This window comes from Leptodactylus fuscus, chromosome 6 (assembly GCF_031893055.1).
Source record: "Leptodactylus fuscus isolate aLepFus1 chromosome 6, aLepFus1.hap2, whole genome shotgun sequence".
NCBI lineage: Eukaryota > Metazoa > Chordata > Amphibia > Anura > Leptodactylidae > Leptodactylus > Leptodactylus fuscus.
In genome coordinates this window covers 72507814-72525034 of record NC_134270.1, presented here as the reverse complement: position 1 = coordinate 72525034, position 17221 = coordinate 72507814, and the positions used below count along the sequence as shown (strand labels likewise).

General features: G+C 40.3%; 1 protein-coding gene across 2 annotated transcripts in view; it reads left to right on the top strand.

The window, feature by feature from the left end:
* Nucleotides 1-482: 482 nt before the first annotated feature.
* LOC142210793 (MOB kinase activator 2-like) overlaps nt 483-17221 on the top strand; it is a 28944-nt gene continuing 12205 nt past the window's right edge. Inside the window, exons 1-3 of one of the 2 annotated variants that reach the window (XM_075280215.1) lie at nt 483-661; nt 8005-8103; nt 13395-13543. In XM_075280215.1, coding sequence (XP_075136316.1) covers nt 8066-8103; nt 13395-13543 — 187 coding nt within the window. In that variant the 5' untranslated portion in view covers nt 483-661; nt 8005-8065. Of the gene's footprint in view, nt 662-8004; nt 8104-13391; nt 13544-17221 lie in introns of both variants that reach the window. The other variant, XM_075280214.1, reaches the window with a different exon arrangement.

The following is a 17221-nucleotide window of genomic DNA, read 5'->3' as shown; positions in this document are numbered from 1 at the left end:
CCCTGTATCTAAATACTCCGGCCAGAACCTGGGGGCTTTTAGTGGCCCCCTGGCATGCAGCAGCGGGGTCACCGGCTTCTCTCTAGCGACACATTACACAAGCCCTTGTTAGTTTGTATCTATTGTATCAGGATGTTATCATTATTATATATTATTATTAACATTACATATACAACATATACAACTTTGTATCTGCAATAGGGACACTGCTGAAATGTGCATCCTACAGACTAGATACCTGACCTATCCCATATCCTGTATTCCTATTGATTATCTCTCACTACTCCTAAGCCTTGGCACATGCAGCGTGCCTGGAGAAGGTAGTAGGGCTGGAGGTGACATAATGCTTCCCTGGTTGCCATAGAACAGCACCGCCCTGCATAGCTGCAATAGGCTGGCTGCATTGAATAAGCCCAGACTGAGCAGGCAGGTTGGGGCTGGGCTATGTGTATGGGAGGGGGGAGGAGAGCATGTGTAGACTGGGCTGTAACAGCCTCTGGTTAGGCAGGTTCTCCCTCTTTTGTCTGCCACTGTGTTTTCAAAAAGCTTTAGAAGTTGTGGACTGAGGCAGAGCATTAGCAGCTGGGACTAGGTACAGAAGGACAACTTCCTCAGCAGGAGCTCCAGGCGCACACTCACAAGGATCTGCAAGGGACTAGGGGTGAGTAGTTGTAACAATCCTCACTGTATAGCCAACATTCATGGGCCCTGCCGTAGCCGGCCGGAAAACTGTTTACTTTGATGCACTCTGTGACCCTTACCCTAATATAATATTAATGGGAGTAATAATTTTCATTTGTATAGCGCCAACCTATTCTGCAGTGTTGTACCACGAAACATTGGCTTTACAAAGCAATTTCTATAGGTTGATTGCTTTATCTATGGTATAGGTTGATGTTTAACCCAGTATGTTATACAAGGCTATGGTATAAGTAAGTGCTATCGATTTACAATTTGGTACCAGTATAAATGACTCCATAATTATTACCGTGCTATTTGTATTTGGTGTGTATTTGACATGTACAGACTGCCTTCTAATATTGATCAAATAATATATAGATTGGTATAGATATAGATTGACTTTTTACAGTCTAAAGAATGCGTGAAGTTAAGAAGAAAAAGGTCACTTGGTTTTCCTTTGAAAATGAAGCAATCCCATATTGACGTCCATCATATAAATCCTATCAGCAGGACATTAGGATGAATTTCTTTATAAAATAATAGTAACCTCTTGAATTTCTCTCCATGGCCAGCTGGTACGCCTGAATAGTTTGCCCATCACAGTTGGCCCTGTCGTACCTGGTGACTAAGGCAGGTTGTAACAGGAGGCCGCCTGCCTGATTGACATTCCAGCCAGCCCTCAGCAGGTCTGTGCATGTGCGAGGAGGACATCTGCCACCCTGATCACATACTTTCCTAAATGTATACAGCCCTATTGTCAGAGCCAGTCTTATATCACGTGATCGAGGCCATATGGCTACAATATGAATCCAGTATATAAAATATTTTGGATCTGTAGATATAAATCTGTTTATAATAGATGATCTATAAAAGCCATAATACCATATGGCACATAAAACACTCAGACATAGCATATGTTGTGTTCAAGGGGTTGTGCTCGTAGCATGAAGAATGGCGGTACCTTGGAAGCGATGAAAATTACCATTCATAAGGACACGATTTTTATCAATACAGATACTAGGACCCCTGTTTTATTTTCTGCCACATGTCATTATATGCCAGACAACTATATTGAGTTGGTTGTGGATTTATCAGAATGTTTTGAGTATGGGCTACCATTACAAGGGTTATAGTTTGTTCGTAGGTATATGTTGTATCCAGACAATGATCCCATAGTGTTAATAATGTCTGAGAAATACAGTTTGGCATCTACTGTACGGTAGTTCAATTGACTGTTTAGTGAATTTAGCATTTGTTTGGTTTGCCATAGCCACGTTTCAGTGTCTGTGATATGGCTGTCGCATGCAGCTGGGGTAATATAAGTTTGATTTAATAGAAATATATGCGGTCTAGGTGTTGTGGCCTTAGGTATGAGAATAAACCTTCTGTTTGGAGTGGCGTAGGATCAGCCAGTGAAATGTGGCTATTTACGCAATTCTAGTATTCATTTCCAGAATAAACTTTCAGACAGTAAAGAAAGTGAATAGTAAGCTCCCAGGAGACTCTCTATAGAGCATATTGTCATCTAGCCTGTCAATAGCCTTCTAAGCGGTAGGCAAACAATATTCTGGTTTAGTTCCTGTACATACAAGAATTTACTAAAACTACTTTTTTTTCACATATTATGTATTGTACATTTGAGGGTTTACATAGTAGTATAATATCAACAGTGACCAACTGGTACAGTGGGATAAAGGGCTTACAATCTATGAGATAATGACAGTACAGTAAAACATTGCCCACAATTTTTATTTTTAGCATATGCATTACTAAAGTGGAGCTAACCAATCTTAAGCTTGATTCACATCTGCGCATGGGTTTCCGTTTGGGAGGTCTGCTTGGCAACCCCCGAACGGAAACCTAATCCACATAAATAAGTGGTTTCCTTAGGAAACCCGTGGACCTCATAGACTATAATGGGGTCTGTGTGGTTTCCGCACAGAAAATACGGAGAGAAAAGTGCTGCTTGGAGAAATTTCCAGTATATAGGTGCTCAGGTCTTATATTATTATTTTCTTGTTTCTATGGTTGTATATTAACTTATCTAGCATATGTTCTGTTGTCCAAGTTCTCTATGTGTCCATAGGGCCATATACATGCCAAAGGAGTGTCCTATTGGCATTCAGTTGAGTGGTGTGTGGGTCAGTGGGCAGTGACTACTTAGATCTTAGCCTCTATACAGATCACATTTTTTTACATCTGTTTAACAGAAAAACAGCTGTTCATGTATTTACATAGAAATCAATGTTTATGTGATCTGAATGGAGTATTTAGTGGTCCCTGTTTGCAGATGATGCAGATTTTTCACATAATTGTCCAAGTCCACCCTTTTGTGTATTAAAGTCTTGCAGAGTTTTATTATTTGACATTGAACGCCTTTCCTTACTGCTTTTCTTTTGTATGTTTTTTTTTTTCTGCTTTCATATACTTTCACTTTCAAAGGTTATTTCTTGGTGTGATGAACTTGAAATTGTAGGATGGACATCAGATCTGAGAAACAATGTTCCATTAGCTACCTTATACTGGTCTGCTGAGCCTTCAGAGATAAGGTATCACAGACCTTCATCTCTGAGACTGGATACTTTCCATGTGTGTTCTGACGGAGGTTTTTCCACCTTTTAAGACATGAAAAGGTTTGCAGTCTACCCTTGAGGTTGGCAGCCGAGTTAGTACTGTACAAACATTCTCCGGAAATACTGTTGCCTTTTTGTTGTAAGAACGTCTGCGTCTTCTAGTTTGCTTAAATATTCAGTTTTAAGTTGAGGCCACACTTTGCCGCAAAGTTGCATTTTTGTTGCAGATTTGGTTTGGGTTATATTTCCCCTTCCTTTTGACTTTGGTTTACAAAAACCCCAGTAAAACATGCAACAAAAAATGCAGCCTTTCTGTAATGGGTGACCTCGGCATTAAGTAGGGTCTCTCCCCCTCACTGCTTAAAAGGATGGGTTTTGGAGCTGCCTACTAGTCCCAAAAATTTTCTAGATGCCAGTAAAATTGGTAGACCTAATTGTCTAAAGCCAGATACAATGGACTTCTATTCTCCTACACATTAATAGGGTGTTCCCTATGATGGTCATGATTACAAGCATCAATCTGATACAATTGCGTGTCTGTCATAATGAAATTTTACCAGATTGTCCACAGCAAAGGAAGCAGATCCCGGTAGTGACGTCATCAATAGAGCTTGTCATGGAAACCTGCTAATAGATCTGTAACAAGTGTCAGTCAGATCAAGATCTTGATTTTACTTGATATTTATATATAAATATGGGCCATAACTTCCGTGGCCTCCTAGGTCTGATGGTTCCCTGGAAAATCAACCAGATCTTTCCTAGTTAGGGCTACATGTACTAAGGTGTAAACTGCCCAGTGGTGAGTATAAGGGTGCATTCACACTGAGTAAACGTTAGCTTATTCTGAACGTAAAACACGTTCAGAATAAGCGGCGTCTAAAGCAGCTCCATTCATTTCTATGGGAGCGGGGATACGAGCGCTCCCCATAGAAATGAATGGGCTGCTTCTTTCACTCCGTGCAGTCCCATTGAAGTGAATGGGGAGTGCCGGCGTATACGGCTAGCTCTGCTCATGCCGGAGCGTACACGCCGGCACTCCCCATTCACTTCAATGGGACTGCACGGAGTGAAAGAAGCAGCCCATTCATTTCTATGGGGAGCGCTCGTATCCCCGCTCCCATAGAAATGAATGGAGCTGCTTTAGACGCCGCTTATTCTGAACGTGTTTTACGTTCAGAATAAGCTAGCGTTTACTCAGTGTGAATGCACCCTCAGACATATATGCCCACATCAAATATAAGTTAAGGTCCATACTCTCAGAAATGACTTCTTTTCATGGAGAATAACAGCATATTAAGTGTAGCTGTAAAAATATTCAGTGCTTATCATCATAGATAAAGCTTACTGATGCTATGTAAGGTGTGAACAGGATGCAGAGTGGGTGGAGAGGTATGTCACAATACAGGCAAGGAAATCACTGACTTGCCCCTGGAAGGTTATCATACCGGCCATGTGCTTCTTCTCTGGGTATAGAGAACACTAATCGTAATTTTTTTGAGCTCAGAATAAAACCTGTATAACCTGATAAGCTGCAGCCTGAAGGAAGCGTCTGTTTTTATGGATTTTTCATGATGAAAGTATATTCAGGTTTTATCTTGAATGGCCCATTGGTTATCTCAATAATAATCTGTCCGTATTGTGGTCCACTATCTCTTCTTTTCAAGGGTTAATGAAAGGAGAATCTTCCTGCATCTTCTCATTGTGAAACATTGATTTTTTTTTCTACTTGGCCAATCAGTGTGTCCATGTGTTTTATGCCGGAGAGAACCAAAAACCAATACACCCCATGACGCACACTCCTATCCTTGGTGCCTATTGATAAAATCCTTCCAGCCACATAGCACCTCGGTATTGTCCAGGCTGCCGTTGTGCAATCATGTCTACAATTGGCCTTCATTAATAATTGACATGAATGTAAATGCATACTACTTCATTCTCTGCCACTCCGCTGCACGACTATTTTTAAGCCAGTAATAAAAGGAAAGGAAACCTTATATCCACATTTTCCATTACACAGATCTTGGAACGTCTTCCCATCTTGATTATGTGGGATGGTAATGTGTAGCTGGTGACTGCCAGCTTATGATTTAGGGGAAGAGGTGAAAGAGGACTTTCTGGTCTGGTTAGGAAAAGCAGCTACTGCAGAACATCTTGTAATAAAAAAAAGAATCTTATATATTTGAGAAGCTTTTGGCTTTGCATTACTCAGACCAGCTGGGTTCCTTGAAGCTCCTGGACACCAGTGCAAATTCTGTCTGAGACTCCCAACCTATGCCATTTATGAAACCCTGACAGGAACCTTCTGTCTCTGTAACCTAATGCCTTATATTAGCTGCTCATTTCTGTAATATTGTAACTTCCATGTCCAATTAATATAAACAGCACTTCCCCAAATATGTTATCTGTTTATATGCAACCTATAAAGTTTGTCTTCTCGGTAACTAGACATGTTAATACGGTACCATAGAAACTTAGCAAAGATTTAGACCACCCACTCTGTGCAAAATACAGCATTTACAACCAGGATGCGAGCTGTCGGTTCCAGGATACTGCCAGTCTATTTACTGTAGGATCAGTTGGCGTGTCTCCCTGCATTCCAGATAGCTTTTTCCACAACACTGAAATTCACATTTTACTTGGTGGCCTATACCTTGAGCCCAGTTGCCAGAAATGGACTGCATAAATGAGGCCTAAAGCTGAGCATACATATTAAATTTTCAGCTTTTGGCAGCAGAAAAAACCCCAACAGCCCTGAAAATATTTAGCATATAGTCACCCAAAAATATCAAAATTTTGGATGATTGGCTCAAAGTTGCCAATCATTAGACAATTTGTGAGGGCTCTATATTTTAGTATAAACCCTACCCCTCCCAGAATGTGATGTTCCAGTGGTGTGGCTCAGTGTGATGACCCCTCCACATTGCTGCTGCAGCCGATCCCTGGCCTCAGTGGGCACATAGGATAGTCGCTTACGTCATTGCTGCATGGAAGTCAGCGCATGGGTAAGGCCTACTGCCATGGCTGTAATGCACATGGATTTTCCAGACTATATTACAGCTGAAAATCCCATTCTGACCTTGGGTCTTATGATCCAAACTTATAGCACGTGATGTTGTAGATTTAGTTTAAGTCACTTGAACCACAATCGAGAAGGAATTTGTGGCTATAATATAGTCCAGAATATAAGACCTCCAAGAATCTGTTATAATACATTGCACCTTTCTGTAAGAAAAGGAAACTGTCAGTAGAACAAAAGGAGTTACCATACTTTCCCTTTATTTAAAGGTAGCAAATATCGCTTCAGCAGATTTGCTTTGCCTTGGACGTTAATGGTTAATGTTCAGCTAAAATAGGCCCTTTAGCCACACACCAGGAAACATATAGGCTTGTAGAGCTGACAGACGGCTGTGATATTGTGAAAAATGTGCATAATTCATGTATTTGTACAGTGATAATGAATATAGAATACTTCAAGGCTGAAGAAGCTGTTAGCAGTCCAGATAAGAATTAATGCTGGGAAAGTTTTACAGTCTCAGACAAGTCGCTCAACTAATTTTCTATGTCATTTTTGTATGGAATTAGGAATTTTTCCTAGAGCAATAAAAATAACATTTTGCCTTATTAGGTCTGGACTATAAGATAATGCAATAAGCATGAAGCAGACAGATGATCAGAGCACCTATTCTAGAAAAGGCACATTGGTAAAAAGGCTTCTCATTGCACAGCAGTATCGGAATAGGACCACCAGTGATAGGCAGAGGGTTACCTTCTCCTATGAGCCATGTTTTTGCTTCATCAAAAGGCTGTTGACATGTCAGGCAAGGAATATAATATAGAACAAACACCCTGCAACCACAAGCTGGTGCTGGCAGTATCTAGGACTGAGGAATTTTTCATGACATTCTCTGGGCCCAAAGAATCCATACATGCTTCTTCTCTTCCCTGGGACAGGACTCTTCCAGCAAGAAAATGCAACATGTCACACAGCTAGCAATGTCCAACAGCATTTGGAAGAACGCAACCAAGACTTCCCAGTACTTCCTTAGACCCATAGTTCCCCAGACTTTAACCTATTTGAGCAGCTGTGAGACAGACCACCTTTATGGTGGTGTTCACTTTATACCAATGTGGCATGAACTTCATGGCTTCAGATACCTGCGACAACCTACAAGCACCTTGAGTCATGTTTAGCTGCTATATACAAAGGTTACTCTGTATATTAGAAGGTGGTTATATTAATAGGACTCGACTCCTGTAGTTACCAGGCACAGCCACTACCATGTGTACATAGCTGTGCCTGGTAAACAATAGGGGTGATACCTTGCGTACTGAGATATATATATGCAGTGTGTGTGTGTGTGTGTGTGTGTGTGTGTGTGTGTATATATATATATATATATATATATATATATATATATATATATATATATATATATTTTAATTTTTTTTTAATGAAAAGTTCCTATGTATAAGCTCAGAATAGGTGGAAATTCTGCACATTTGTGTCTTTGAATGCTTCCATTTTAAGCAAATACTGATCCCTTGCAGCCACCTGGCGTGTGTCTGTGACACTAATGATCTACACAATTGCTCTCTGGTTAATCTGCACATTAATTGTAGCCCTGCAAGTTATAGGGAGTGCGGTTTCAGGCAGGTCATTTGCATTACACTGCTCTTTTGTTTTGTGTGCATGTTTAGAGAACAGATATACGTAGTTAACCTTCTGACAGTCTTTCCTATTCATTTCCAGGTCTTAAGAGTGAAGGTGGGAAGCAGCTGCTCATCTGTCTACAGTGAAACCTGCCGACACAATGGTATTTCAAGCAGTTGGAAAACTACTGGGGAAGCAGTAAGTGTTTGTTTGGTGTTTTGTTTTTTACATATTTTTATTTAATGCACTTAGACCTCTGTTCACAGTTCAGCTTGGAAATGATACGATGTATAAAAGATTTGCTGGAGATAGCCGTAGGCTGGCCCACTCACCATGGGAGCCTATATTTGACATGTGTCACTATGTCCCTCCACAATGGCATATGTGTCAGATGTATATTCTTGCCATATATTTCCAACAGAGGAACCAAATGAAATGAGAGCACAGCGCCTGTCTCCTTTCCTGGTTCCTAAAACCACATTACATATTCCACCGGATGACATGAAACAATATTTTAACAGGCCCTTGCTCTCATTAACATACAGGTTAGGCTTGATCATAAGCCTATGGTAATGTAACACTATAGCGTAGAACAGGGAGCCAAACACTACTGCTGTAGCTTATATATTATATTATATTGTATATCTATCGTGTAGGATCACCTTCTGTTAGCAGAAGTAAAGTATCACTGGAAAGAGCAGCTCCTGCTTTGGAGAACTGAACTGTGACCATATATAGCTGCTGTTTATATGGTCACCCATGTACAGTCCTATGAAAAAGTTTGGGCACCCCTATTAATCTTAATCATTTTTAGTTCTAAATATTTTGGTATTTGCAACAGCCATTTCAGTTTGATATATCTAATAACTGATGGACACAGTAATATTTCAGGATTGAAATGAGGTTTATTGTACTAACAGAAAATGCGCAATATGCATTAAACCAAAATTTGACCGGTGCAAAAGTATGGGCACCTCAACAGAAAAGTGACATTAATATTTAGTACATCCTCCTTTTGCAAAGATAACAGCCTCTAGTCGCTTCCTGTAGCTTTTAATCAGTTCCTGGATAAAGGTATTTTGGACAAACAATTCAAGTTCAGTTAAGTTAGATGGTCGCCGAGCATGGACAGCCCGCTTCAAATCATCCCACAGATGTTCAATGATATTCAGGTCTGGGGACTGGGATGGCCATTCCAGAACATTGTAATTGTTCCTCTGCATGAATGCCTGAGGATTTGGAGCGGTGTTTTGGATCATTGTCTTGCTGAAATATCCATCCCCGGCGTAACTTCAACTTCGTCACTGATTCTTGAACATTATTCTCAAGAATCTGCTGATACTGAGTGGAATCCATGCGACCCTCAACTTTAACAAGATTCCCGATGCCGGCATTGGCCACACAGCCCCAAAGCATGATGGAACCTCCACCAAATTTTACAGTGGGTAGCATGTGTTTTTCTTGGAATGCTGTTTCTTTTTGGACGCCATGCATAACGCCTTTTTTTTATAACCAAACAAATCAATTTTTGTTTCCAAAATGAAGCTGCCTTGTCCAAATGTGCTTTTTCATACCTCAGGCAACTCTATTTGTGGCGTACGTGCAGAAACGGCTTCTTTCTCATCACTCTCCCATACAGCTTCTATTTGTGCAAAGTGCGCTGTATAGTTGACCGATGCACAGTGACACCATCTGCAGCAAGATGATGCTGCAGCTCTTTGGAGGTGGTCTGTGGATTGTCCTTGACTGTTCTCACCATTCTTCTTCTCTGCCTTTCTGATATTTTTCTTGGCCTGCCACTTCTGGGCTTAACAAGAACTGTCCCTGTGGTCTTCCATTTCCTTACTATGTTCCTCACAGTGGAAACTGACAGGTTAAATCTCTGAGACAACTTTTTGTATCCTTCCCCTGAACAACTATGTTGAACAATCTTTGTTTTCAGATCATTTGAGAGTTGTTTTGAGTAGCCCATGATGCCACTCTTCAGAGGAGATTCAAATAGGAGATCAACTTGCAATTGGCCACCTTAAATACCTTTTCTTATGATTGGATACATCTGGCTATGAAGTTCAAAGCTCACTGAGGTTACAAAACCAATTTTGTGCTTCAGTAAGTCAGTAAAAAGTAGTTAGGGGAATTCAAATCAATAAAATGATAAGGGTGCCCATACTTTTGCACCGGTCAAATTTTGGTTTAATGCATATTGCACATTTTCTGTTAGTACAATAAACCTCATTTCAATCCTGAAATATTACTGTGTCCATCAGTTATTAGATATATCAAACTGAAATGGCTGTTGCAAACACCAAAATATTTAGAACAAAAAATGATTAAGATTAATAGGGGTGCCCAAACTTTTTCATAGGACTGTATTTGTATAGGCACCATATATGACCACGTATGGCTAGCTGCAGCTTCCTTTTGCCAATTTCCATGATTTTCAGATCCTAACTCTGCAAGGATGACTACAAAAAGAGGTTGTCTGGCACAGTACCTTTTAAAGAACAGTCCCTAGTATGGGGGACTTATACAAGTGACCACCAGGTTGGATATTATAAGCCTTTTGATCTTTGAGAGATAAGCGTTGCTGAAATAGCACTAAACTGAGGACAGAGAAAAGTTAAAACCGTGGTCAAAAACTACTCCAGAGTTATACCAGGGTACTTGTTTTAGTGCTAAACTGATTATCTTGCGACTTGCTAAGACATGCTTCAGCACCAGGAATAGTGAAAATGTCTTACATAGAAAAGTATGCAGTGAAGTAAAACTAGATTGCAATAACTTAGTCATATGTATGAATCCAGGCTGCAGATCTTATCACCTGTCCTTATATAAGCAGGATGACTTTATTTATTCATGTTTTCTTATATTAAAATGCAAAGACAGGAAATGATGCACCAGTGTCACAGAAAGGACTACAGTAGTGGTCAGAGTAGTCTGTATGTATCATTGAGCCCTTCACTGCCCTAAGCCAGCAGAGAGTATCAAATTACTACCTGACATTACCAGGTAACTTATAGTTTAACCTTTTCAGTACCTTAGACTACCAGGGAAAAGGCAAGTGGGGACCTTATCACTATAACACTTGCTTGAATCTCCTAATATTGACTTTGTCCTCAGTGTGGACATCATGGATTGTAGTTGCCAGGAGTTATCACTTAGAGTACATTTCTATGGGTAGGATTGATGCATGTTATAAATCCCCGTAGACATAGCCTACGCCTAAAAAACTTGGAGAAAATCATTCTTTCGAAAGCTAGCTTAACAAAATGTGCACTTTTAGATATGCAGTTAGGGTTACAATAATAACAAGGGTGTCGCTAACCTTTTCCAACCTATGTTGTAACTAATGCACAAATGAATAGTGCATATGACAACCTTAGGAATGACAGCGACTTGTTGAGAGTTACCTACTGGGGATTTCAAGAATGAATGCTCCTTAAAAGGGTCCAGGAAACATGTCATAAATGTGTATTTATTGGGATGTTTTCTTGGAAGATCCACCCGGTCCTTATTAGAACCTTGTAAATAATTACAGGGAGAGAAATGTAAGGAGGAACAGAGTTGTGAAGAGGGTGGGTAGGTCAGGGTGTGTCTTGAAAAGTTGCACTCCCAAAATGCTGGCTAACTTTCCTGTCCTAACTATTGCTGTAACGTGTCATTTCCTGTCATTATCATTTATATGAAGTCAGTGACTGACCAATCTGAATAAAGGACAGGCGACTTCCTCATGGGCTATGTCCAAGAAGATTAGATATTACATTGGTTCCTTTCATGCAATATGTATCGTTGCTTTGTTTTATACAACAGAATTTTCTCTTCCCTCTTCCTCCAAAGGTCACCTTCAAGTTGGGGTCTTTTCAGGATATCTCCTCCAGGTCCCATCATTCAGCTTTCTTATGACACTGGAATGACAAAAATGTCAGATTACTGCTGTAATGTCATTAGAACCAAGTAGTGGTATTATTGAAGACTGTAGGAAAGTTGGGTGACCACTGTTGTAATTGGTAGTTATATTGTTTGTGACTCAGCCTTTCCTAGAGTTAGGGTGCATTCACACGGAGTAACGTGCCACGTGACTCGGCACGTATACGCCGTGTGAGATTTTGAGCGCTGTATACGCTCCCATTGATTTCAATGGGAGTTAGACTCGTATACGCCGCGTTATTTTGCGGCCGTGATTTTGAGGCCGCAAAATAACGCGGCGTATACAATCCAGGCTCCCATTAAAATCAATGGGAGCGTATACGGCGATCAAAGTCTCACACGGTGTATACGTGCCAGGTCACGCGGCACCTTACTCTGTGTGAATGCACCCTAAGAGGTTCCTTGGACGAAATCTTAAAGGGTAACTAACCTTTTGAATATTTTTAGATTTTTCTGGCAGCATTTGTGTCCTTACTTAATTTATTAATCTACTTTGTTCACAAAATTTTTATTCCTCTCTACAAAATCCTTCATTTCTCTATTCTTTCCCCTATTTGGTTATTGCCATCTGAAATCTCTGTATTATTTTTCAATAGGTGTATGGGTATTGTATAATGCAGCAAAGCTAAGGCTTGAGGGGGAGGGTCACTTCAAATAGTTAATCTCATCTCTCATATGATCTATCAGTAACATTGCTGCAGGCTATTGGTCCCTAACTGAAAACATGGGTGCCAAATCAAATTTTTAGTCTCCAAACTATGTAATTATCCCCAATGGACCATCCACACACATACACATCCAACATTGCTCCCACGGTAGTGCCATATGAATAAAAATGGTAATACTTGCCAAGCCCCATTCCCTCAAGACCTCTCTGCAGCGCTCCTTATCTTGTCTGCGACTCGAGGTAGCAGCCTGAATGGTGGTGCAGGAAATTGAAGGCTTCCTACTTCGCCATTGTATTCAACTTGATGCAGATAGAGTTGACATTGCTTTCTCTATGCTTGGAATATCACCTTTCATATGACACCAGAACCACTTTTCTCCGTTATGACTGTTTGAAGTGACCTGGAGAGTAGCGGTGTCCCTATTTCACCTGGAAATGGAGAAACAGGGAAAGAATAAAGAAGGGACAAAGTGGATTTCACCACAGGATTTCATAGAAAGGAACCAAGATTTGTTAATAAAGTATGATATAAAATGTATTATTGACACAAATGCTGCCAGAAAATAAGTTGTTGGATAGTTTATTTCTGCTTAAACAAGCTGTCTGACTAAGGAGGTCATTGTAGGCGTGCATGCTAATAATAGGCTAATTGGATATGCCTAATTATTATTCAATGGTGTGAGAAACCAAGTCACTCATGTTCATGCCTTGTGCCTGGTATTACAGGCTGTGGCCCATTTACTTTAAAGGGGCTGAGCTGCAATACTAGCTATAGGGTATATACAAGAGGTGCTGTTTGTGTGGTGGGGTGAAGATGGCACCATGATTCATAATGTTACCTCTTTAGGTTCTTCCTACCTAGAAACTTTACACAATAATCTTTGTTTTTCAGCAGCAATAAAATCAAGAAGAAGGCAGCAGCAGAAAGCGAGAAGCTCTATCTGGAACCCCGATATACAGGGGCTCGAATACTAGATACTGATATGTTAATGCTGGTGGCATTGCCCAAAGGACTTAACGTGGACGAATGGCTGGCCAGTAATGGTAAGTTGTCTTATCCTGGTATGATTGTTATCTTTACACAAGCATTCTGTTTGGCTCATTAAAATGAAGTGTATATATAGTAGCGTTGAGTCAGTTTTGAGGTATTGCATCAAGTGACCGTGTGTCATATGTAATTTTTGATAGGACTGCTATGATATGTACTTCGTTATATTATCACTGTGCACATACACTGCAGGCCTAAAGAGTTAACTGCGCTGATACATCTCTGTGCACACAAGCCATCCTGTGCCAGATTAACCTCAAAGGGAGCCCTAGTAACCTCACCCTAACTGTAGTACAATGAAAGGCCAGTTTACTATTGTGTGTCTTACAAGCAGTTACTAAATGTCTCAAAGGGAGAATTCTATAAGCTTAGAAGAGTTTGAAGTCACTGGAATCTTTTTCCTACTTTTGAGTGACTTCTTAATAGTGATAATCTCCCAATTCACTGAGTTCTGAAAGAATGTCTTGAATTCAGCATCATTATTGTTAGATTCGTAGTAGCTTATGGCTAGGAAACAGATTACAGGTTTATTAACGTTGATGCTATTTTGACGGAATACAAAATATTTTAATTGCATAACCTAAAAGGTTTGTTTTTTTTATCCCTTAAAATTGATGTCTGTAATTTTAGACTACAGTAGTGTGGATCCGTCTCCATTAGATGTTTGAAGGGGCCATGACCCTCGGGGAATGCTGCAACCTCTTTATTGTTTACACTGCTCCCTACACCACAGCACAGATCAAAGCAGGTAGATCTGTATGGAACTACACTTAGGAGTCAGAGCTAGTTAGTGGGGTTCTCCGGGGTGTCTGTGTACACCTTTTTCTGTGGAATTTTAGGCACTGTACCTAGAGATCTCAGGCTGGTTCTGGCCATTGATATCCGCATTTGATCCCAGAGATACTCTGCCTCTTCCATATTACCTAATGTTCATAGGTAATTGCCTATGCTAAAAAATCTGGCAGACTATAGTAAAGCCAGCCCCATTAGCATAGGTAGCTTACAACAGAGAAGAGGAGGGAGAAGGTAGAATAACTTGGGGACGGGGCGCAAGTGCTGGTTCTGACCCAGGGTCAGAACCATTCCAACACCCCTAGATACGGTGCCAAAAAAACCTGGAGAAAAGGAGTGTAAACAGATTCCCTGGAGAACACCTTTAAAGGGGTGGTCATAAATAAGTCGACATCTCAATCAGCTGAACTTCGCAGTTCCATGAAAGGGTCCACAACAGTTGCATTATTAGTCTGTATGATGACATGTGGCTTATACTTTTCATTTACGTACTTGACATACAATTGACACCTGCATATTGGTTTGTGTCTGTAAAATTCTTTGGCTATTTTTCTTGAAGCCTGCATGACTACACAGGTGACAAAATGTCTTCTAGACCTGTCCCACATGTACCTTACATTGTGTTCAGTCTCCCGTGTATGGATTGAATTGTGAGAACGTAATGTTTATTATGTTGGGTGAAGCATGTGTATGTTTTCTTCACTGCGGTATGTGGATGACTACTTCACTTTACATAATTGTCACATACTTGGCACTTGAGTAAGGAGCCATGTTGTATCTGTGGCCATCTTGTGTCATAGAACTGCAAATATTTGCATTTTGTGTTTTTCTAAAAGATTATGCTAAAAACACCCATATAGTTTAATTTGCACTAGAAGATCACATTTAGCAAACTTCCAAAGATTGCAGGCACCAAGTTTGTCTTAAATTTTGACTGCACTTTGAGTGTAGAATATTATGTATTAGTAAATGGCATTGTTCATCCTGATCCTCCTGGTTCATAAATGTAGTGGGATTGAAGATGGATGTCTAATCAGAGCACTAGAACGCAGAAACTTTATCTGTAACACTCCAAAATGGTGCAGATTTGTTTGCCATTCAGAATCCACGAAAGGTTGGGTGACAGTCTCTATGTGTACTACCATTAGTAGTTGATATCCAGCTATGTAGGAAGTTAGGATTGCTGTGAAACTGATGGATTAAAAAAATTAAATGCCCTAAATATCGTATACTTCTGATACTACCCTACCTTTTGGGATCTTGTGACCTCCACACTTCTGGAATCCAAAGCTACCAGTGGAGGAACACGAAAGAATATTCAAGGCACTGCTGTCTTCATTCCGCTCCAGAGGAGCGGCCATGCTCCTTCATGTGTCTGTGCATTAGCCTCTTGCTCCTTTGTACTCATATTTTACTAACCTACTTTGGATTGTTTAATTGTGGGTCTAAGACCACATTCTCCCTATATAGGTGAGGGTCTCAAAAATTTGTTTTAAATCAAGGGTGGACACAGTGATGTAGACTTTGAACACTTTAGAAGCAAATTTGATTTATTTAACTGCCAACAAAAGGTTTCAATTTAGAAAAACCCCAAAATAATAATAAGCTCCAACAGTGAATCTCTATGATCAGGACTATGACTCAAACATTATGAAGACCACAGGCTTGAGCAGCCAGCACTGGATGAACACTGTGGTTGGATCAGGATATGTGACTGATCAAATCCACGCACGTCTTACCATATGAATTAAATTTGTGGCTGGAATGGTTTAATTCACTCTTGGGAGGCTTCAGTGAGTTGAGATCATTTTAAGTCATTCATCACCCATTGCTTTAGTAAAGGATTGCTTGCTTTGAAGATGTCATTACACTGAGCTTTCAGCATTGAGGTTCCCACTTAAACCATCAATTCTGCTCTAAATTTCTTTATAATTTTGTGGGCAGATATTTGCGTAAGTAAATTAAGAGGATCCTGAAAAATGTGGTAAACAAGGCCCAATAGAAAGCAGAGCAAGGATTGAATAAGAGTCTGGCTACATCTAGGCTTTGTTCACACTGTGTGTGTGTGGCGGCGGGGGGGGGGGGGGGGCTAGCTTATGTTGGACTAGGTTTTGATTATACTGGAAGATAACTGGTTAAATAAAATAATTTCCACTGAAATGGCAAAACTGTGGCAAAACATGGTGGATCTAATGACTCAACCGGGCCATTCACTAAAGACTCTCTTACACCATGTTCTGCCAGGCTTGGATTTAGAAGAGATAAGCCTTCCTTTTGAAGTCACTCTTGATTTTGCCTAAAAAACAGCATTAAAATCTATAACAAATTCGCAGGTTTTCCCACAACCTAAAACTGACCACAAACCAAAAATAAAGCTTGGATAAACGATCTTATGGCAGACTTGACAGTCCTGATTCCCCTTTTAGACTGTATGTTTGGCCAGGCCAAATGGGCAGATTTATTAAAAATCCAGTCTGTTGGTTACTCATTTTCTCCTACAGCAGCCCAAGGTTGTCTACAGCTTTTAGGGCATGCACTTTACAACAGGTTAGAAACCAGTGGCTTAGTGTCTTCCAATCCCCTGGGATATTGATTGTTAGCAGACCTCAGGGTCCTTTACCAAAATGTGTAGAGGCCTCTTAATAAATGAGGGTCTAATTGTAGAAGTGCTAGGGTTACAGTGGTGAGGCTGTGCCAGCTTTTCAAGGTTAAAAGCAAACGTAAGGGAAATGACCTTTACTTATGAATAAATCTTAAAGGGGCTCTATCAGCAAAATCATGCTGCTAGAGCCCCACATATGCGTGCATAGCCTTTAAAAAGGCTATTCAGGCACTGTAAAAGTTAAATTAAACTACCCCCCCGTTTTAAAATAATAACTTAG